Genomic DNA, 21,645 nt, shown 5'->3' with positions numbered 1-21,645 from the left:
GAGGCTGAAGTAGAAATAACTGTAGTGTTGATTTGAGGAGATTAGGTCAGAGGCAGGTGGATGAAGATCCACAGTGACGCTCATCAGTGCAATTAAGGCCTGTTGGTGCACTCAGATCCACCATACTGAGAAAAGTCTCTCTCTGATTATTGTGGTTCAACTCTCCAGGCACACCACTGCCACGACCCCCACAGTGGGATAAGAGATAGAATAACAACAGATTGAAGTGCAAGAACTCATGGGTTGACATAAGGACAGTTTAATAAGAAAAAGAAAGAAAGACAAAGCATTATCCTCTTGTTAATTTGAGTCCTGTGTATACATGTAATTTGCTAATGACCTTCAAACTGGTGAGTAAGAGGAGACCTGCATCTGGAAACACCCAAGGTCTGAGCTGATGACTTGATTGATACTGAGCCAAAAGAACAAATGTGGTTTTTGTTGTTGTTTTGTTTTGTATTTTTTTTCCCTAATAGAACAATGGAGTCAAATCTGAAATGTTTTATGAACAGATAGGCCAAGCCTTTGCTATGTATAGTTAGATAGAACTGCATATCTCTGTTACTACCTTACTTGCTAATTAGTCAGCTTTAATATACAGACTTGTGTTTCAAAATGGGGGGCACTGATGACCCAGGCCTGGAGGATATTTCAGAAGACTAGGTGAGAAACTCATGCAATGCCTATGTCCTTGGATGTGTAAATGACTTAGGTTAGTATGCATGCCTAAGTTGAAACAAGGTCAGAAAGAACAGAGATAAGAAAGCATGTGCAAGAACTGGGTTTAACTAGTGAAAGCAGTGAGGAAGACTATCACTGACCACCAGAAGACCCCGAAAGACCACCAGTAAAGACAAATGTACAAGTGTCAGGGATGTTTACATATTTTAATGAGTTCTGAGAAATAGTATAAATATGTTAGTTATTTCTTGGAAAGCTACTGAATGTGTATATTCTGATTGCATATAGCCTTTGTTGTTGAGCAACTCGTGCATACACTAGGTGGAGTAATCCCCCTGTTCGTTCAGTGCAGCAATTAAAAAATGCATGCTTTCTAAAGTTCCATTTGAGTCTTAGAGAGTTTAATCAACCAGCTTTTAAGGTAACAGATAAGTCATGATTATTTGACAGACTTAAAACCCGTGTTAATATTTGAAAGGTCTGTGAATGTATTTTGTGTGTAAATCTAGAGAGTGAAGGTTTGTGTATGTTTTCAACAGGAAACTTCAATCCTGATGAAAGGGGGAAAAATGGCTTCACTGTCTGTGTTCATATTTATATGAATGCTGTTTGTGTTTTCTTGTAAAGGCACGGCTCTGTCTGTGTTGGTCTACTGTGGCTGACTTGGTGTGTGTATCCATATCTCTGGAATACATATTCAGCCTCACCGCAGGCTAGACCTATGTATGGGGACAGCAGCATCTGCATCCATTGAACTGAGATTGAAGAAACCTTCTGGGTCTTCAAGTGCACTGAACTGTGTTTGTGAGGAATGGGTTAACTACTTTGCTGTGCTCTGCCTTATCTGCTCTGCAAGGAAAGAGTTAACAGTTCTGCCTAGAAGCTGGACACTAATTGCTTCCTCACCACCCAGAGCTGTAAACAGGGGCCTGAATACTTCTAGGGGATGTACTAGGAGCAACAAACCCATTAGGTGATGAAAACATTAGGTGATGAAAACAGTAAAAATCCTGTTTTGAGAAAACTTCAGCTTCAAGGCTGAACTAGGTTGGAATTATCAGACAAGAGATGTTCAAACCTCACCTGGATGTGATCCTGTGCAGTGTGCTCTAGGTTGCTTGAACAGGGAGGTTGGACTAGATGACATCCAGAGGCCCCTTCCAACCTCAACCATTCTGTGATTGATTCTGTTATGGTTAGGGTGAGCCATTAGGGTTGAGGTTGGGGTTTAGGTCTAGGTTTAGGGTTAGGGCTTAGCTAGGGTTTAGTTAGGTTTAGGTTTACAGTTAGGGTTAGGATTGAGCTGGGGTTAGGATTAGGTTTAGCCAGTAGCGTATGGCTTGGGTTAGTGTCCTGGGTTAGGGTTAGGCTTAAGTGTTATGGATAGGTTTGGTGTTTTGGGTTATGTTTAAGTGTAGGCTTACGTTTAACATTAGGGTTTGGGGTTAAGGTTAGGCATTTGGGTTCAGGCTAGGGTTAGGGCTAGGGTTAGGATTAGGTTTAGGTGTAAGGGTTAGGATTAGTGGCTAGGGTTGAGGTTAGGGTTTGAGTTAGTGTTAGGTTTAGTTTTAGCTTTAGTGTCCTAGGTTAGTTTTAAGCTTAAGTTTATGGTTAGCCATTAAGTTAAATGTTAGTTTCAGGGTTAGGATTTACAGTTAGGTTTAGGGTTTCAGATAACATTGAGGTTTTGGGTTAGGGTTAGGCTTAGGGTTCAAGTTTAAATTAAGGGGATTAAGTTTAGAGTTACATTTCTGGTTAGGATTATATTTAGGGTTACTACTTCCTTACACGACTGTTGCTTGTTTCCCTTGTGATCACTTAAGCTTAGGAACACCCCTAGAGGCAGAGCCTGAGCCCGGCCCTTCCACGGCAGGGCGTGAGGCTGGGGTTACCCCTATTTTCTGCTGCAGGGCGTTTGAAGAAAGCCCCTCAAAGGCAACAGGGCTGAGAAACCACACAGATATCTGGATTTACAGCTTTGTCAAGGGCATGCCGAGCTGTGGCGAGCCCCGAGCCCTCCTTCCCCCCGCCCCTCGCGTCAGCCGCGCCCGGGGCCGCCTGGGCCCCGCCTTGGGCCGCGCTGCCGGAGGCGGGCGGCGGCGGGGGGACGGGGAGCGCTGCCATGCGTTTTCGGGCTAAGATCGTGGATCTCGCCTGCCTCAACAACTTCAGCCGTGAGTGTGTCGGGCTCGGCGGTGCCTCGGCCAGCCTCACCCGGCGAGGAGGAGGAGGGAGGGCTGTGTGCGCCGGCCCCTTTGTAGGCGCGCTGAGGCCCAGGCCGTGGCTCCATCCAGCGGGGGGGGGGGGGGGGGGGGGGGCAGCGTGAGGTCGCTTTCTTCCCCCTCATCCCCTCGGCGTTTCTGGGATTTTCTGGTATCAGATGTGATTTTGGGGATTAAGGGTTTATCCCCTGCCAGCAAAGCAGTTGGTGCTGTAGTATTTCCCCTTCCCTCCGCAGGTGTCGTTAACACCATCGCCAGGTTGGCGAAGACCTGCACGCTGCGTCTCACCGCGGGCAAGCTCTACTTCATCCTCTGCGATAAGGTGGCAAATGGAGGGGTCAGCATGTGGTGCGAGCTGTGCCAGGTAAGCCGGGGGGAGTTAAAAACAAAACAAAACAAAACACGTCACTGCAAACCAGAGCATGCAGCTGGGGCCTTTTTACATGGTGGCAATTCCAACAACAGCCCTTACCTGAGGTGTCTCAGGTCAAGGTGCTCTGTTTTGCGAGACTGCCTTTTAGTTGTGCAGACCCAGTGTTTCGGGCTAGACGCCACTTTTCCTGGGTTGTCACTTCTTTGTAAGGCTTCAGTACGTGCTGGCCCACAAGATCCTGCCCAGAACTGGAAACAGTTGAGCATAACTCATCCCTAATACCCTATGTTTTGACAACCTATGTGTGTTAGGGCAGGGTCTGAAGTTAATGGGTTTAGCTCTGAAGAAATGGGCCTTCATCCTTACGCAGCCTGTATTAATTTCTACATGTGGTGCTGGGCAGAGGAAACCTGCTGTAAGCATATGCTTCTAAAGTTAAGGTCTGTTAAGTCAAACTTGCCTCACTTCATTTGCCTTTTTTCTTCCTTTTTTTCTTTACTTTTTTTTTTTTTTTAATTTACTTTATTTCACAACTTTTAAAACTTGCAGGGGAATTTCTTTGACGAATTTCAGATGGAAGGAGTGGCTGCGGATCACAATGAAATCTATTTAGAGCTCACACCTGAGAACCTGTCGAGAGCATTAAAAACTGCCCAGAGTGCTAAGGCAGTGAAGATCAAGTTGACTAACAAACACTGCCCTTGTCTCAAAGTTTCTGTGGAGCTAGTAAGTGCAACAATGCTTTTATCATCGTTATTAAGTAAAAGCTTTGGTAGCTTTGGTATAACTCTATAAAACTAAAGAAAGAAAAATCTTGCTGTTTTCCATTTTACTGGCATTTCCTGCCATCATGGTTGGTAGTGCGCAGAATGAGCTTTGTATTTTCCAAAAGACAAGGAAGAGGTGGAAGAAGAATGAAAGCCATGTGATTGAGACACCTTTTTATAACGTCTTTGTCACCTGCTACCTTTTCTCTATTCATCCTCTAAATTTTCTGTGGATGATTGCCTTCTCATTGGAGCCTGTAGGTGCAGGAGGTTTTAGTGTATTTTTTGGCTCTTTGTTTTGTTTTTGCCTGTCATGCTATTCAATTTCAAACTGCACTTCAGATTTTTCATTGGTTTTAACACATCTTCCCTGTTTAACTTGAAGGATAGCACATAAATAGCAATGACTTGCAATTTCATCCTTATTCAAAAGCGAAGCCTGCGTAATAGGGGACCTGTGGAAGCTGTGAAAAATTGGAACTGGGTGTCTGAGGCACTTGGTTCTAGTATTTCCTAGACTGGATCTGAAAAACTTGGATTCAGAATTCAAGTCCTGTTTTTAACTTCAAGAGCATCCTCTCTCCCTCAAGCCATCCTTATCAAGCAGCAGTAGGATTGTGACACATGACATTCCTGTGAGGGTTATTCCCAGAAGATTATGGAATGACTTCAGAGAGCCCAGGGTGCCAGACTTTGATGTAAGACTCTGTTTTTATATTCCCTGTGGAGTGGGGAGGTGGCTACAGCAGTGGAGTATACAGCCAGTGGGTTTTGGAGAGGAGATGGAACAGAAAAGGAAAGGATGGAAGCTAGATGTTTGGAGAGGGCACATGGCTTCCGTCTTGACAAAAAGAGCTCAAAAAACAGAGCAGGTAGTTACTGATTGTTGCTGTGATATTCAGGGTGGGACAGGGAAGGAGCAAAGGACTTGCATAGCTTTAGACAGGAGCATAAAACAATCATATGATTACTTCATGTGATCAACTTCTTAGGTTCCAAGTAGCCCAAATATTCTGTTATATCTGTAATTTACGGCCTACCTGGCAAAGTTGGATGTATACGTGTTTCCTTTTGTTTTTTATATATTCTTTCTATATCCTTTTTGACTTTTAGCAGAATTGCAAATAAAGGTCTTTGTGCAAATGAGTTACTATTTGAGGTTAGGGATGTATGTTACCTCTACAGCTAAGATTATTTCAATTTTGAAGACATATGGCACAGTAGAAACTTTATGCATTTTATTCTGTTATTTCAGATTTATACTGATGCAATTTTAAAACTGATTGGCTATACTAACTTTTAGCGGGTTCATGTGAGAATCTGATCTGCAGAAATTGTCTGTGCTTTATTCTGAACACAGACTTGGGATAGTATTTCTGAAGTAATTGCTAGTGATGCTCTGTTGGGAAAGAGTTCTGTTCCTGGATCACTTCCTGATTTTAGTTAAATATTGTGCTTTGTGAGCTCAGTACATAACTCAGGAGTCTAAGGGTATGACTGAAGGGAGAAATTAAGGCATTGCATCTAATTCACACATGAAATATTGGTGTGAATGCAGTTCTTGTGTCTTCTTAGGTCAGTATTTACCTACCAGCACTGAAAACAATGAAGAGTGTTGTGGAGAGAATGAAGAATCTCAGCCATAGCATTGTAAGTTAAGACACTTCAAGTCGTTGTCCTACAGATGTCATTTTATCTTGGACGTAGCGCTTTTCCCTGTTGCCCAAACTGGTGCCCCTGTGTTATATTTTATTTTATTTTTGGATGGGTCAGATGTTGAACCAAAGGTACCTGAAGATTGTGCAAGGGTTGAAGAGAATTATGGGATTTATTTTAGGACTGACGCTGAAAAGCTTGTCCTGGACCTCATTGAATGTGGTGCTCTTTGTACTGAATTCCAGAAAGAACATGGTATCGTGTTCCTGCAAGCCACTCTTTACAGCTGGAAAGAAATTGTAGTCTTTCATGAAGCTAGCTGGAGACTTTCCAGGTGATTTCTTTAAAGAAATGCCTATTAAGTGAGTTTTGTGTTACATGTCTGTTGAAATGACCTTTTGGTGAACTTGAGGTATGATTTAGAGGAAATCCTTCTCATGGCTCATGGATGTCAACCTGTGCTTTAGATTCTGACATGGTGAGCTTTCAGCCCACCCTGGGTTTCTGGAGTGCGGGTAGACCTTCCACTGGAAGAAACACTGCAATTGGTGTGGAAAGGGATTTTTTTTTTTATTTTTAAGGGATTTTTTTTTTTAATTTAATTGCTCTTAGTCACCAGAATTTACTGGCATTAAAGGGAGTAAGTAGATATAGAGCTTTGGAATAGTTTGGTTTGGGGATGTTTGTAACAATGTTAATAAATAGATTTCTTTTATAAACTGAGAATCTTGAAATTGGGTAGGTCTTAGTCTTACAAGGCTTGGAAGGGTTGAAAAACTAACAATGGCTTTCTGGCAATTTTGCAAATGGCAATCATCATGCAAAGAGAAGAGTAAAGCATTTCAAACTCTTCTCCTTTGTAAGCCTTCAGGGCGCACTCTGAGTGTGCTTTCCCTCCCATATCCTCAGCGTACATGATTACCCTGTGTGCACTGCTTTGTTGTGCGTAGCTGTGTGATGGGATTGATCTTTGGTGTGCAGCAACACTCAGAGGAGGTAGTATATTAACACTGGCATAACCGTGTTCCTAAATTCCTTACCTCATGCTCCAAAATATGTTTATAGTCAAAAGTAAGTAAATCTCTGGGAAATAGTTTTGATAGTTCTAAGGGAGATGGCAAAGTACTTGTGTCTCTGCAAGCTTTTCTGTTATTAAAGATCAAAAACATCAAGTGTCAGAAATATTTATGCTAGATGCATAGATCCTGATAGTAAATATGGTCAAGATCAGAGCTACAAAAATGGCTTTTAGAAGGTCTTTCAAATAGTAATTGGTCCTTGTGTGGGAGCATTCATCCGTGGGCATCTCCACTTCCATGGGTAATTCTGGTTGTCATGTGAACCTCTATAAAGTATTGAGAATTCTTCTGATCACAGAAGTGAAGTGCTTAGATGTGTGTTAGGAATCCTCTGATTTGCCTAGGATTCATATAAGATTATATATGATCTTCTGGTAGGACACTTTGTCAGGGTAGAATTTGAAGGCTTTCAGCATTTTTCCAGGACTTCTAGCAGTCCATAGTACTGCTTGGAGTCGTTGCTCTGGTGCAGCTGCTGTCTTGTTTTTAAGTCTGGGAAAGCAACTGCAGATCAGCTCTTGGTTCATCCCATTTTCTGTGCGTATCGTATGGACTGCGTATGTGTCTTTCTGTTTGTTGAAAACCTGGAAGGGCATGCAGTAATGTTCATCATCTGCAATTTCAGTCTCTTATTTCTAAAGCCTTTGTCCAGCACATGAACTTTCCAAAGCCAGTACTTGTTCTAAAAGTACTGGAGAGAGATTGAATTTCTCTTGCTGTAATTTCAGGAAAGATGGTCTGGGATCTTTCCCACAGGAATGATGAGGAATGTATTTTGTAGCTGAGCATTGGGATGTTTGAACCATGTTCAAAAAGTGCAATTGAGCTTTTGAAGGCACTGAAGCACTTCAGGAAGCTTGAACAGAGGAGCACTTTATTCTGTTGTAATTCTGCAGTGCAGAAGTGGCTTTCCTAAAACTGATTGTATTGCAGGTGATTGAAGCAAACTTGAATGGAGAAATGAATTTGAAAATAGAAACTGATTTGGTATCTGTAACAACACATTTTAAAAACTTGGGAAATCCTCCCTGGGGTAAGTTTCCTTGTTTCTTACCTCATGTGTCTGTTTCACAGAATCACGGAGTCATTTAGATCGGAAAAGACCTTAAAGATCCAAGTGATAACCTAGCACTGCCAGGTCTACCACTAAACCATGTCCCTGAGCACATCTACATGTCTTGAATACCTCCAGGGCTGGTCACTTAACTACTTCCCTGGGCAGCCTGTTCCAAAGCCTCACAACACTTTCAGTGAAGAATTTTTTCCTAATATCCAATATAAATCTCCCTTGGTGCAACTTGAGGCCATTTCCTTTTGTCTTATTGCTTGGGAAAAGAGACTGACTCCCACCCTGCTACAAACTCCTTTGAGGTGGTTGTAGAGAGTGATAGTGTCTCCCCTGAGTCTACTGTTTGGTCTCATTATGTACATGTAAGTGTGATGCTGATAAAAGTACTTACAAAATAGCATCAAGTCCTTTGAAGTCGTCAAATGAAACCTTAAAAAGGAAAGTGGCCAATGTCTATCCCATATTTATGCGGGGAATCTTTTCCAGTAACATTGACAATCTGTAGGAAAACTGGGCTTTAGCTTCCTTGCGCTGCTGCTAAACAGTCCCTTTGAATATCAACTGTTCAGTGATTGTCAGGTGTGTCCTTACAGGTTTTGAAATCCCTTCTGATGTTTTGACTGAGTGATGTGTTCTTTCATTCCAGCATCAGAGGATGGATGTCAAAGCTCTGCTCAAGACAGAGATCTGGAAAGCATGGCTGAGGCACGCATAGACATCAAGAAGCTGCAGCAGCTGCTTGCTGGACAGCAGGTCAATCCCACAAAAGCCTTGTGCAGTAAGTACAACAGCTCTGTTTGCAGACCCCAGTTAAGGAGGGGAGGTTTGCTGTCCTTGTAGTCTTAGGAGAACATATATATATATATATTTTTGTCACTTTAAAACTTCGCTATTTTTACTGTGCTTGAGAATTGTTAATATTTTTGGTTTTAGTCAGTGGGCTTCAGCCCTTACATGCTTTGGAAAGAGAAGAAAAAAACAAAACACTAAAAAGCATTGCCATGACCTTTTAAAAGTATCAAGTTGGAATATCTGGACTTGACCGATCATGTGTGCCTTTTTGTCATCTTTGTTTTGAAGTTAAACTGTTGTATTTAAGAATGTTAGTATTTTTTGGAAATTCTTAAAGCTTTAGTTTCTACTGGAAAAATGAATTTACTGACTTTTTAAAAAAATGTTTCCCTTGTACTTTCTTATGTCCAGCACCAAATTAATTCTAATACCGAAATGCTTCTTACACAGCAGATGTTTCTAACCATAGAAACAGTGTGTTCTTCCTAAGCAGAAGCTGTGCAGGGTTTGTATTCTATTTTGAAAACTCCATGTGCCTTTCCCAAGGACTTCTGACCTCTGAAGAACATCTCTGCATTATAGTTTAGTGCTGATGCTAAGGGTTTCCCAGAGAAGATTAAGTCATGGAATTAAAATATTGCATGCCTTACAATTACATATTTCCTTTTTGGTATGAACTGCCATAGACTCAATAATTCTTCATGGATCTTCAAGGACTTTAATACTACTGGGTGATATGCCTAGTCATCCTCTTTACTTCAAAATATACTTTAAAACTGCATCCTGTATCGGATATGGTAGAAATATTGTATTCTTATGGTGGCATTCTGTAGAGGATGTCATTTTAAAGTATTTGCCATACTTCAAATTGGATTTGTGTTGTTTCTCTTTACAGATATCGTAAGTAAGAGAATCGTCCACTTTATCTTGCTCCACGAGGATGTTTCCCTTCAGTATTTTATTCCAGCACTTGCCTGAAGGATTCAGAATCACAGTCATTTTTGAACCAGAGGCTCTGTCCACAAAGGGGGAGAAGAACTATCAGTGTTACCTGTTTGAGTTGTATATAAATTCCTGACATTTATTTTTTGATTATAGACTGCTTGCTCTGTAAATGTTACTGTACCCCCTCTATAAGATGGGGTTGGGTGGGGGAAAAGGATCACTGTTCATTTTGTAAAATGTAAGACATAATCAAACAATTTAGTCAAATACACGCTTTATACAGTTGTTCTAACCAACTGACACTTGTGCTGTTGAGTCATTGAATCTGCTGAAATTTCAGGTGTAAGTGTTCATCTCCTTAGCATTGGTGCCTGTACATAAGTCAGCTTCCAGAAGGGGCAAGGAAGGGGGCTGTTCTTTCTTTATTAGGAATATTTGGATGAATGGGATATTTAGCTTGTGGATATTCAGATTGTGTTCTTGTTCCTTCAGAAAAGAAAACAACTTGAGGTTTGATATTACTATGTGGTACAGTCAGGAAAGCATTCACTGCATGTATTAACTTAAGGTTATGCAGCACTGAGCATCAGACAACCATTAAGCCATAATTTTTGAGGTCCACTGTATGACACACTTGAGAAGCAACTTTACAAGGTCTCTGGCTTCAGTGACAAAAGTTTGAAAGTAGAAAACTTGACATAAATTTTCTAGTTATCCTGATATTTGAGATGAACTATAGCTGAATTATGCTTTGGGAGAGATTTCTGTCTTGACCATGTATTTCAGTTACAATACAACTGCAGTAGGAGGTAGGAACATATAATCTGGAATTGAAGCTTTTGGTATTTCTGATGGATTTGGGATACTAATAAAGAATTGTTGCTTTTGGGTAGGGAAATAATACTGCTCTGGCATGCAGCTGTAAAGAGAAGTTTAGAAGCAGACTTACCAGGAGAAGTTAATGATGGTTTTTAAGTATTGCTTTGTTGTTACATACTATAAACGTCTAAAGATGCATGCATGCTGGATTTCCTGTACATTGTTTTTTAATCTTTGAAAAGATCAGAGGTTGAAGATAAGAATGGGGAGAAAAAGGACTAATATCTACCAGTCTACTAACATAAAGAAGGAGAGGCTCGTAGAGAGAATCTTACATGTCTTCAGGTGCTGGTTGTGCAGATTCAAACAGGCCTCTGACCAGCGTGCAACATGCTATTCAGATCCAATCCCTGGAGGGGATTTTTTTTAAAGAAAACAACTCCATACATCCCTCCAACAGAAAGGATGTTCACATGGGAACTTCTTGCTGCAGGTTTAGATAAAGACAAAGAAATCTAGGTAGCATGATCCCTGGTAACAAGTGGGAGATGCCTGCAGGCCTCCTATGTTACAGTGAGCAGGCAGTTTGTCCTGCAGCCCTGGCAAATGCCCAAAGCAGCCTGAAGGCAATCCTGTACATCCAGCACAGATCTGGGCCTGTGCAGGTGAACTGTGATTTGGGTCGCTAGCTTCCTTTTTTCTATGGGGAAGGGCTGAAAGAGCTGGGGATGTTCAGCCTGAAGAAGGAAAGTCTCTGTGGGGACCTCATTGCAACTTTTCAGTACTTCAAGGGGGCTTATAAAAAAAACGAAGAGCAAGTTTTTGGTCAGGCAGATAATAATAGGACAAGGAGGAATGGTTTTAAAGAGAGACAGATGTACTGGAAAGAGTCCAACTGAGGCTAGTTCTTTTGCAGAATGTTATCCCATGCTTGTACTTAGAAAAATGCCTTAGAATACCAAATTAAGGTATGACAAGTTTGAAAATCATTGCCTTATAACTTTTGTGTGCAAACACTGTCCAGGACCGTGTTTACCTTATATCTTCTGAGTACAGTCTTTAGATACAATCCCTCTGCCAACACAAGAGACAAGAGACATCAGATAGCTGCAGACCAGGCAGGAAGTAAGGAGGTGTTACTGGTTAGTGTTACGTACAGTAGTAAATCTCCCTAGATCTGGATACCTGTGTGGAGGGTGTTTGCAGGAGGAGGAAGCAGCCCCAGCCAGAAATAGACAACAAGTCTTTGCACTATGAAGTGATAGCCCAGGTTCAGCTTTACCATAATTATCGAGGATTCTAGCAAAAAGCATAACAATTAGTTTTATCTTGTGAAATGTTTATATGGCTTTTCATTTGTTTAGCATACAGTGTTTGGTGACCTTGTCTACTGGGTGTCTTTCCCAACCTGCACCTTGTTAAATTACAGTTTTTCTTAAATGACATGATTGAGTTTTCACCTCCAAAAGGAGGAAACACTGGGCTCTTTTGAAAACTGAATTCCTGTCAAGACTATTTGATCTTTAAAAACAAAACAAAACACAAGATTAATCAGAATGTTTTAAAATGCATTCTGTGGATGTCTCTGGAGCCTGTTCCTTGCTGTGTGTCTTCCACTGTTCCAGTAAATGAAGGTATGTACAGATTAAACACCAGTATTTGATATACATTGGGTGCAGTCAAACATTACCCCACCATCCAAAGTGAGAAGAAACTTGGGCAGAAATCTTTTTTCTTTCATCATCTCCATTAGCTTAGTTAGCATAAAAGATCAGTGGTCACACTAAATAACCAGTATTCCTTTGAAATGAAACAGTTAACTATTTTTTCAGTGGTAATGAACCTTTGAAAACATAGTGTTCCTGTAGAATGAAATGTCCTGGGTGATCAGGCCCTTCATGAGACCTGATTTGATTTTTGACTCTCTTTATCTTCCATTAATCCCTGCCAGGCTCTAAATTTGAAGCAAGAAGTAATAATGTCTGGCAAACTGAATACGTCTGACACCTTCTGTAACCATCCAAAACAGACTTCTGTCTTGCAAGTTTGGCGTTTGAGAGCCAAGTTCACATTGTTTGTTATTTTCTTATTACAATGTTGTGAATTTTGATTCCCTGTTTACATTAATAGGATTAAATTCTGCAGCCATTACTCAGGTCTTTTAAACAACACTTCTGCAGCCATCAGCTAAACCCTTAACTTCACTGAAGTAGGTAGCAAAAACTTCTCTGCCTTCAAGAAAGCATTTGCTTGTGTGTGTCAGTGCATTGGTACAAAAACTTACCTATATTGTTTTTCTCACTATATTGTTTTTCTCACTTTCAGAAGACACTCTACACCGCCAATCCATGTTTTTATTCTGCTTTAGAAAAAGAGTTTGCAAATATTCCTTTTTCTAATGCCACAGCAATTCAGAAAGAGCAAATTTTTTGTTGAAAAAGTAAACAACAGAGGGTAGTAGAGAGCTGTGAAATTGCTCTGTCAAATCACTGAGGCCACAGATCCTGGGAGATGCTGAATTCAGCTGAGATGAAGCAGATAAATAGGTTACAGGATCTGGATTTAAGCCTCTCTGTGCTTCAGTGCTTCTTCAGTAAAATGAGAAAATTCGTACCACACGGCTGGGTGCAATATATGACAAATGCACGAAAGATTTCTGGTGCATTTAACTTCTCTGAGTGAGGTCTAAATCTAAACTCTAGCCTTTGCTTTGTATTTATTTACCCACGGACATCTTTATTCATTGGTAAATCTCAGTGAATAACAAGAGAAACAAACTGTGAATATATTCAAGCTGGTGTCATAAATGTGTGGCTCTTCTTTCCTTAGGTGTGAGGGCAGATGTATGTAATTTATAGAATTAATTGATTCAAGTTGTGTCACCACGTGATGTACTATAGATGACAGTCAGGGGCACAGTTTATTGCAGTTCAGTAAAGTAATGTTGGACTTCCTCACGTTTTGTAACAAGTAGTTGGCTAATTAGTTGATTTTCTTACACTTGCTGGACTTAGACTGTACTATATGAGCTTGTATGGTTTACTCTTGTGTCATATAACTGTGGGGGATGCCATGCAGGATCTCCAAGTAATTTATTCTAATATTCACGAATCAGATAAACTTCCAGAAATGGAAACTGTAGGACACCTAAATATAATCAGTCAAATCCCAGGAGTCTTTTCCAAAAATGAACAGATAGGGGAAAAAAAAAAAAATGTTTTGTTTTACAAAACATGTTAAAAGTTATCATACTCAGATCTAAAGTATTTTAAGTGAAGTCCAGTCATGTGCTGGCGTGTGCTCGTAACATTCTCAACAAAATCTGGAAACAACTTCAGCCTCTGTTTTATTCAAAATAACTATCAGTAATTGCTAGAAAAAAAATCATTTACGACTTTCAAAGTGATCAAAATTGATCGCTGTCAAAAATCTCAGTATTTCCTCAAAGAACCTAAAAGCATTCTAGCAACTCAAGAAATGATCTTTCTAATTTTGTGACATAATATGGAAAAATTTGTGCATAGGCCTGAGACTTCTGTGTGCCTCGGGCATATTTGTTCATTATAGTGGCCAGTTCTCAGCTGGCATAAATTAGTTTAGTTCATCTGAAATCTGTGGTGTTACGCTGGTTTATGCCATATGTAAAATCTGGCTCTATGAAGCTTTCAGTCATTGAGAACAGGTATGTGGTCTCCCAGCAGCACAGGACCCTTCTCTATAGACTGTGTTTGTGACTTTTCTTTTGGAAGATGAAAATAAATTCCAAATTCCAATCATGACATTTGAATTTTCAGTAGCTTCTATAGTTTCTGATCAAGACACAAACATCAACATGCCATCTGCATGCAGTTCTGTTTTTATTTGTGGGGGGTAGGGCAGGACTTCTACCCACCTAATTGTAGCTGTTTAATCTGCAGGGCCTGTGAGCCCATGTGATTTCAGCACATGACTAAATATTAGCATAATGGAGGGCTCTTAGTTCCACTAGAGCAAAATTAATCTTAGTGGTAGTTTTTGAAGGTTAACAAGTTGCAGAGCACTTGGATCTAATGCAGGAGCCTCAGGCCCAGGCTACTGTGCTAGCAAGGTAAAGCAGACTCCCTGTTACCAGTTTTTTTTTATTATTATTTTTTTTTTTCCCCAGTGCTCTGAGACAATGGAAGCAGAGCTTCTTTTAAGGGTCTGGGACTCCAGGTGAAGTGCTTATCTCATGCAACACTTGTGTTCCTAGAGGTCATTCAGATTGACAGTCAGAGATTCAAGAGGGCATTTTATGTGGGAGGGATGCATTCAGAAATGTAGGAGATGTAGAGCACATGTGACAAATTCTTTATTTCATTCTGCTTGAAAAAGCTTTTTTGAATTGTTTTTGGGAGGCACTCCCATTTAGGACATTCAAATGTTTACTTTTAAAGAAAATAAGATCATAACGGCTCATTAAAACTCCGCCATGGAGCCATGCTAACTCCAAGTCTTTCCAGAAATAATTTTCAGAGTTGTGTCAGAAATGGCCTACTTCATGCAATGCAGTGCTCTGAGCTCGAGCCATCCATGCAGGCTGGTAGCATTGGGCTGCAGTTCCAGTGCTTGAGTCAGCTAGAGGATAAGATAACAGTTCAATGTCCTGTATCTGTAACTGATGCTGTTTTTGGAGTCTTAGAAAACAAGAGAGATTACAGTGACCCTTTGCTGTCTTCCTTACAGTCTCTCTGTCTCTGGGAGGCAGACAAGGTGTTTTGAAGTTACAGTATATGCATCATATCAGAGTGCCTTCAGGAAAGCTTCTGAGTGAGCTACCTTGCCTTTTTTGAGCGTTTTCACGTGTTCTGCAAGCTCATGATCTGACTCTTTAAGGTTGAAGTCTCAACTGTTAAAAATCATTATGTTTCTGTGAGAGGAATTGAAATTTCCATCAGATGGGCAGCTGGGCCCTTAAAGACTGCAACAGCACAGAAGATAGTGGGCTCCCTTTAGAGGGGCCTATGTGTTAGAATGAGTGATTAACTCTCTGGAGTACAGTTTATGTTACTTCAGTGATGTGTTACCAATATTTCATTAAGGAATGACCACAGAAACTTCTTCCTTCATTTGATGATAGGTTGTGAGTTGGAGGGGATGAATGCATTTGCAGAGAGGGGGCTGCAGTGACCCTGTTCATATGGATTTTTCTTTTACATGAAACCACTTCCTCATGACTAGACTAGTTGACAAATGAACTTCTATTTGGCTACTTCACACTGGCGGCATGGTGATCCCATCACACACAGGACGCTCCACCTGAATTTCATTTCATTTACTAAGGTGTAGGAGGATTATTACTCTAAGCCGAAAGGAGGACCTAGGGAACTACAGCCCTGTCAGTCAGACTTTTATGACAGTGAAGGTCATGGAGCAGATCATATTGATTACCAACCATCATGTGGCATATACGGGACAACTAGGTAATCAGGCCCAGTCTGTGTGGGTTTACAAAAGGCAGGTCCTGCTTGACTAACCTGATCTTCTATGGCAAGGTGACGTGCTTAGTGGATGAGGGACAGGCTGTGGATATTTGCTACCTAGACTTTAGTAATGCTTTTGACACTTCATCATTCTGAGTTTACCACATCATTCTGGGTAAAAAAACTGGCTGGGTGGCTGGGTCCAAGGAGTTGTGGTGAGTAGAGTTAAATCCATCTGGAGGCTGGTCACGAGTGGTGTGCCCCAGGGCTCAGGGGCCGGTTCCTCTTCAATATCTTTATCAATGATCTGGATGAGGGGATCAAGTGCAGTAATTTTGCAGAAAATATCAAGTTAGGCAGGAGTGTTGATCTGCTTGAGGGTAGGAAGGCTCTGCAGAGGGATCGGGATAGGCTGGGCTGATGGGACAAAGCCAACTGTATGAAGTTCAACAAGGCCAAGTGCTGGGTCCTGCACTTGGGGCACAACAACTCTATGCAAAAAGATAGGCTGAGGGAAGGGTGGCTGGAAAGCTGCCTGGAGGAAAGGGGCCTGGTGATAATGATCGATAGCCATTTGAATATGAGCCAGCAGTGTGCTCAGACAGCCAAGAAGGCCAACAGCATCCTGGCTAGTATCAGAAATAACATGGTCAGCAGAACTAGGGAAGTGGTCTCCCTCTGTACTTGGCTCTGGTGAGGCTGCTCCTTGAATAATATGTTCAGTTTGTGGCTCCTCACTACAAAGGACATCAAGGTGCTGGAGTGTGTCCAGAGAAGGGCATTGAAGCTGGTGAAGGGCCTGGAGCACAAGTCCTGTGAGGAACGGCTGAGGGAGCTGGGCTTGGTTAGTCTGGAGAAGAGGAGGCTCAGGGGAGGCCTCATCATTCTCTACAACCATCTCAAAGGTGGTCATAGTGGGGTGGGGGTTGGTCTCGTTTCCCAAGTAGCAAGCAATGGGACAAGAGGAAATGGCCTTAAGTTACACCAGGGGAGTTTTATATTGGATATTAGGAAAAAATTCTTCACTGAAAGGGTTGTGAGGCATTGGAACAGGCTGCTCTGGGAAGTGTTTGAGTCACCATCCCTGGAGGTATTGAAAAGACATGTAGATATGATTCTTAGGGATACGGTTTAGTGATAGACTTGACAATACTAGGTTAAAGGTCAGACTAGATGATCTTAGAGGTCTTTTCCAACCTAAATGATTCTCTGATTCTGTAGTCCCAAAGAAGAAAATTATGTTGATTCAGAAAGAAATTTATTCTGCTGATGTCCTTCTCCAGCTTTATGCTAACATGTCCGTACTGTGAGACCTACCCCCCCCTCTCCCCCCCCCAAAAAAAGTGGCTTCTGAATACCTGGAAAGATTATTCACAGTTTTCTCATCGTTAAATCGCAGAACTCTGTCATGTAATGAGTTAAAGTGAGGGGATGAATTTCATCTTCCTCCTGCTGATAGTTGTCAGATTTATTACAGGAAAAAGGCAAGATTTTTTTAGCGGAGTTTAGGGTCAATGATGGGTCAAAGCAGAAGCCTATCTCCTTATCTCTGCCAAGATCCACAGCGACTTTAAAGGGTAGTTCAATCACCAGTGTTTTTCTTTCATGCTCCTTATTGGGAATTTGGGAATATTTTTGCTCAGGCAGTTAACAGTCAAAAACTTTTAAGAGGTAAATGCTTCAAGAATTATGATCATAATCTACTTTGGTATCTTAAATACTTTAGAGGAGGCTCAACAGACAACTGTGGGGAGACGTGGGATCAAAATGTGAATTTGCATGTATTTCAGCAGCAGCAACAGCTCATGAAGGTAACTGAAGGTCGCTCTCAATGCAACTTCCTGTTGTCCCTCATCTTTAATTTTTGCCAAAAAGTTTTAGTCAGTGGTTATTCAGTTAAATCCCTCTTTGAAGCCGATTTTAATCTTCACTGTCTCCTTTTAAGGTCACACCAGCTTAGTTCACCTCCGTCTACCTGCTCCAATACTTTGCCAAATACATCCCAGGATACCATTAGTCTTCCTTGCTGTAAGGGCACATTGTTCAACTAGTGATCCATGAGAATCACCATGTTATTTTCCTCCAAGCAGCTTTCCAGGTGGGTGGTCCCCCAGCATATATTGCTGTGTGGGTTTGTTTCTTCCCCAGGTGCAGGATTTTGCACTTCCCTTTGTTGAACTTCTTGAGGTTCCTGTCAGCCCATTTCTCCAGCCTCTCAAAGTCCTCCTGGTTGGCAGGATGACCTTCTGTGGGGTAGCAGCCATTCCTCCCGCTTTTGTATCATCTGCAAACTTGATGGGGGTGTACTCTGGCCCATCGACCAGGCCATCAATGAAAATGTTAAACACAACTGGACCCAGTATTGACCCCTGGGCCAGTTACTGGCTTCCAGATAGACAATGCACTATTGATGATTACCCTCTGGGATCAGCCATTCAGGCAGTTTTTTGATCTACCTCACTGCCCGCCCAGCCAGCCCATACTTCAACAAGTTGTCTATGAGAATCTTAGGGGGCACGGTGTCAAAAGCCATACTTCAGAGCAGGTGTAGTCACTGCTCTCCCCTTGCCCGTTAGTCATTTCATGCTTATCAAGTTGGTAAGGCATAACTTCCCCTTGGTAAATCCATACTGACTAATCCTGATGGTTTCCATTCATATTCCTTGAAATGGTTTCCAGGACTAGCCTTTTTTTTTTTTTCATCATATTTTATCCTTCCCTTCTTCCTTTGAGGAGGACGGGGAGTGAGAGAGTGGTGTGGTGGAGTTTAGTTGGCCATCAGTGTGAAACCCACAGGGTCTCATCTGTCTCTTTATTCTTCTTGGTCATGTGGCCTGTAGCAGATATACATGTATAAGTCTAGCCAAATATGTGGCCACATATATAGACATTATGTCACTTTTATCTGTCCCTCTCTTTAATCCTAACCCATAAGCTCTCAGCTCCTCTTCCACCCTGGGAAGAATTCCATGCACTCCAGCTGTTTGCTCACATAAAGGGTGACTTCTGCTTCTCATCTTCCCTTCTTGTCCTTCCTCTATTGCAACTCTCCTGTCACGGTAGCCATCCCACCATGTCTCTGTGATTCCAACAAGATTGTAGCCCTGCAACTACACGTGGCTCTCTGTCTTAGCATGTTTATTCCCAATAGCATGTGCATTAGTATATACAGGCACTTCAGAAAGGCACATCAGTATGTTGGTGACATTGGGGTGAAATGAACTGCTTCTCTCTGCAAATTGTTTGCACTCAGCTTTGACTGAGCTGCAGCCACTAAACCTGGAGAAAGTGAATCCACCAAACCTTCCCATAGAGAGAGAGAATGCAGGTTGTTTTTTGTTGTTGTTGTAGACTCATTTTTCTGAGAATAGACCAGAAAAACTGAAATGTTTTTATTCTATAAACAGATCTGGACGCATGCTTCCATGCAAAGTAAAAATTGTGCTGAAATAAGTAAAATCAAGTTGAACTACAGAAATTGAAGAAGTTTGTACCTTCTGCCTCAGAAATGTCCCAAAACAAAGCAGTCCACAAGACTTCTTTGTAGGCTGTACAAATTCACAGATTTTGAAGGCCCTGTGAGACTGTTACAGTTGTCCTGTCAGACCTGCAGTTTAACCCAAGTTCTAGAGACTCAAGTTATTCTTAATCCAAGCCCATTATGTGCCTGATCTATGCAAATCTGTTGGAAAAATTCAGTCTTAGGCATTTATACCAAAGAAAGCTGGAATGGATTAAAACTCACTATTTATAAATTATTATCATATGATAAACAGAAAGTATCTAGATTCTCTAAAGAAGCAGAAGGGAGGAAAGATTTAGCTCATGTCCATATAGATCTTGTTCCATTGAACCCTACAGGAAATATCCAAACACAAAGAGAAACTGAGAATATGACCACATTATATGGCAGAATGATTAAAGAGCATCAAAATGGATGGCAGGAGCAAGTTTTTTTGCTATTCATTTAATGGCTAGCCGCATGGGAGCTTTTATACTACAGAAGTTATATTGATAATACTTTTTAGTTTACCTTTCTAAGAAGATCCTGTTTTTATTGGGAGGTTCAATATATCTTCATTCATTACTTGCATTACAGAATGTAAGCAATGTATAAAAGCTAAATTAGTGGCGGGGGCAGGGAGGGGCTGGCTGGGATTTTTAAACTCAGGTATGACAGAGAAGCAGTGACATCCAGACAAGTGAAAATAGCTGAGTCTAAATCTAAGTTCCTGTAAATATGTTCTCCTTTCCTTAAAACGTGTATTGTGTTTTTCAGCAGAACTACCACCTGCTTCAAAAACACTGTGACCAAATGCTTTGCTAATTGCCTGATCCCTTTATAAACCAACTCTTCAGCATACTCATGTTGGTAGGAAAGAGTTGCGCACATTCCTTATTGACCTACCTAAGCAGAAGTGATGGTATTATTTTGAATTTATTTTTAACAAGCTATAGTAAGAGATTTTTCTTGCATATAACCCCAGTAAATTGCTGTGTGCAGCCATTTTTAGTGAGCATTCCTATCCAAAGCATGTAGCATTGCTATTTGCTGCGTGTCTTTGCCAGAAAGGTTCAGATTCTCTTCAAAGATCTAAAGCCTTAGAAAGGTCTAGAAAGTCAGTTTCATTTCTTTCCATGACCTAATCCTTTGGTTCAAAAAGGCAGTAAGTTTAAACCAGCTGTTGAAGTGTTTCAGAAAAATGGCTATTTCTACTATGTTTTATTATGTCTGCTGTACCCACTCATCCACTCAAGAATGATTCAGGAATAAAGAGTTAAAATTTGTGTTTAGATGGCAATTACATAATTTCTAAACATTTCCAGAAATTCCTTTTAATGTAATTTCTTCAGCATAAATTGGTGGTAAGCTTATAGGACTGGATGGCCATTCTGCATCTGGTTTCTGTTACCGAGAAGTTGATGTGTGCCATTTGCTCAGACCATCTGCAGAGAAAAAGTTTTTTTTTTTTTCCTTTTTAAGACAGACTGCCTTTGCTTTCAGCATCTCAGGATTAAAGTAACAAAAGGCACATGTTATTTCCACATAAGTATGGGAATGGTGTTGTTAAATTGTTGTGAAGCACTTATTTATATATTTGACGTATGAGGGATACACTGTAGAGCAATGGAATGTCCCATTTTAAATATTTGGTGTGCATTAAGTGTCTGATAAAAGCCTGCTGCACTGGTGGATGTCTCTCTGACTTTACTGGAATGTAACAGATCCTTGGCCCTTTTGGAGATTTGCTAATAGATTCAGATACTGTGAAGTTATTTATATTTTTCCTGCCTTTTCACTTGCAACATTGTAACTTTTTTTTTTTTTTAATGGTTTCCCAGAAAGAAGGAAGATTGTGGTTTTTTATATGGTCCTAAATAAGAAACTAACTGTGGGAGCAGCTTATGTAACTTTTCACCATTACAATCCTTACCTCTGTTTTTTTTTTTTTTTTTTTTCTTTCTTTTTTCTCTTTTCTTTTTTTTTTTCTTTCTTTTTCTGAACTCCAAATGATGCCGCTGAAGGTACCCCATGACTTTGTTGTCCTGGGTACCTGCGGCAGTGACCCAGCAGACAAAGCTGTTGCCACATCCCGGCTCTTGCCACCAGAATGAACACTCCAGATGCCAACATTGACTGCCAAGTTCCAAAGTTAGGCATGCACTGAAGCTGATGTTTGAGGCTGAAGTATTCAAGAGTTTAAAAGATTACTGACTGTTCCTGCAAGAGCCTGTCAAGCAATCTAACAAGCCCTGAAAGGTGAATGAGAGAATAAAATCTCCATTCTGGGCAGTAGACT

The 21,645-nt window shown here is 41.0% G+C and overlaps 1 protein-coding gene across 2 annotated transcripts; it reads left to right on the top strand.

Annotated features, from left to right (window-relative positions):
• The first annotated feature begins 2,697 nt into the window (after positions 1 to 2,697).
• On the top strand, positions 2,698 to 9,880 carry HUS1 (HUS1 checkpoint clamp component). 2 transcript variants are annotated; one of them, XM_027451288.3, is made up of 8 exons: positions 2,698 to 2,855; positions 3,140 to 3,267; positions 3,826 to 4,002; positions 4,634 to 4,741; positions 5,619 to 5,693; positions 7,712 to 7,811; positions 8,494 to 8,625; positions 9,535 to 9,880. In XM_027451288.3, exons 1-8 carry the CDS (start codon positions 2,804 to 2,806, stop codon positions 9,615 to 9,617), a joined length of 855 nt encoding a protein of 284 aa, XP_027307089.1. In that variant the 5' UTR covers positions 2,698 to 2,803; the 3' UTR covers positions 9,618 to 9,880. The 2 variants fall into 2 exon arrangements, with proteins under 2 accessions (XP_027307089.1, XP_071889422.1); XM_072033321.1 differs by lacking the exon at positions 2,698 to 2,855 and adding an exon at positions 2,926 to 3,054.
• Positions 9,881 to 21,645: the final 11,765 nt, after the last annotated feature.

Source organism: Anas platyrhynchos, chromosome 2 (genome assembly GCF_047663525.1).
Source record: "Anas platyrhynchos isolate ZD024472 breed Pekin duck chromosome 2, IASCAAS_PekinDuck_T2T, whole genome shotgun sequence".
NCBI classification, from domain to species: Eukaryota; Metazoa; Chordata; class Aves; order Anseriformes; family Anatidae; genus Anas; species Anas platyrhynchos.
Note: the sequence above shows the minus strand (reverse complement) of the source record. Positions and strands in the feature narration are given on the sequence as shown.

Coding starts and splice junctions, on each gene's coding strand:
- HUS1 (XM_027451288.3), top strand. CDS start 2,804: ATGCGTTTTCGGGCTAAGATCGTGGATCTCGCCTGCCTCAACAACTTC. Junction 4,003..4,633: donor TCAAAGTTTCTGTGGAGCTA/GTAAGTGCAACA, acceptor CTCTCCCTCAAG/CCATCCTTATCAAGCAGCAG. Junction 5,694..7,711: donor AGAATCTCAGCCATAGCATT/GTAAGTTAAGAC, acceptor ATTGTATTGCAG/GTGATTGAAGCAAACTTGAA.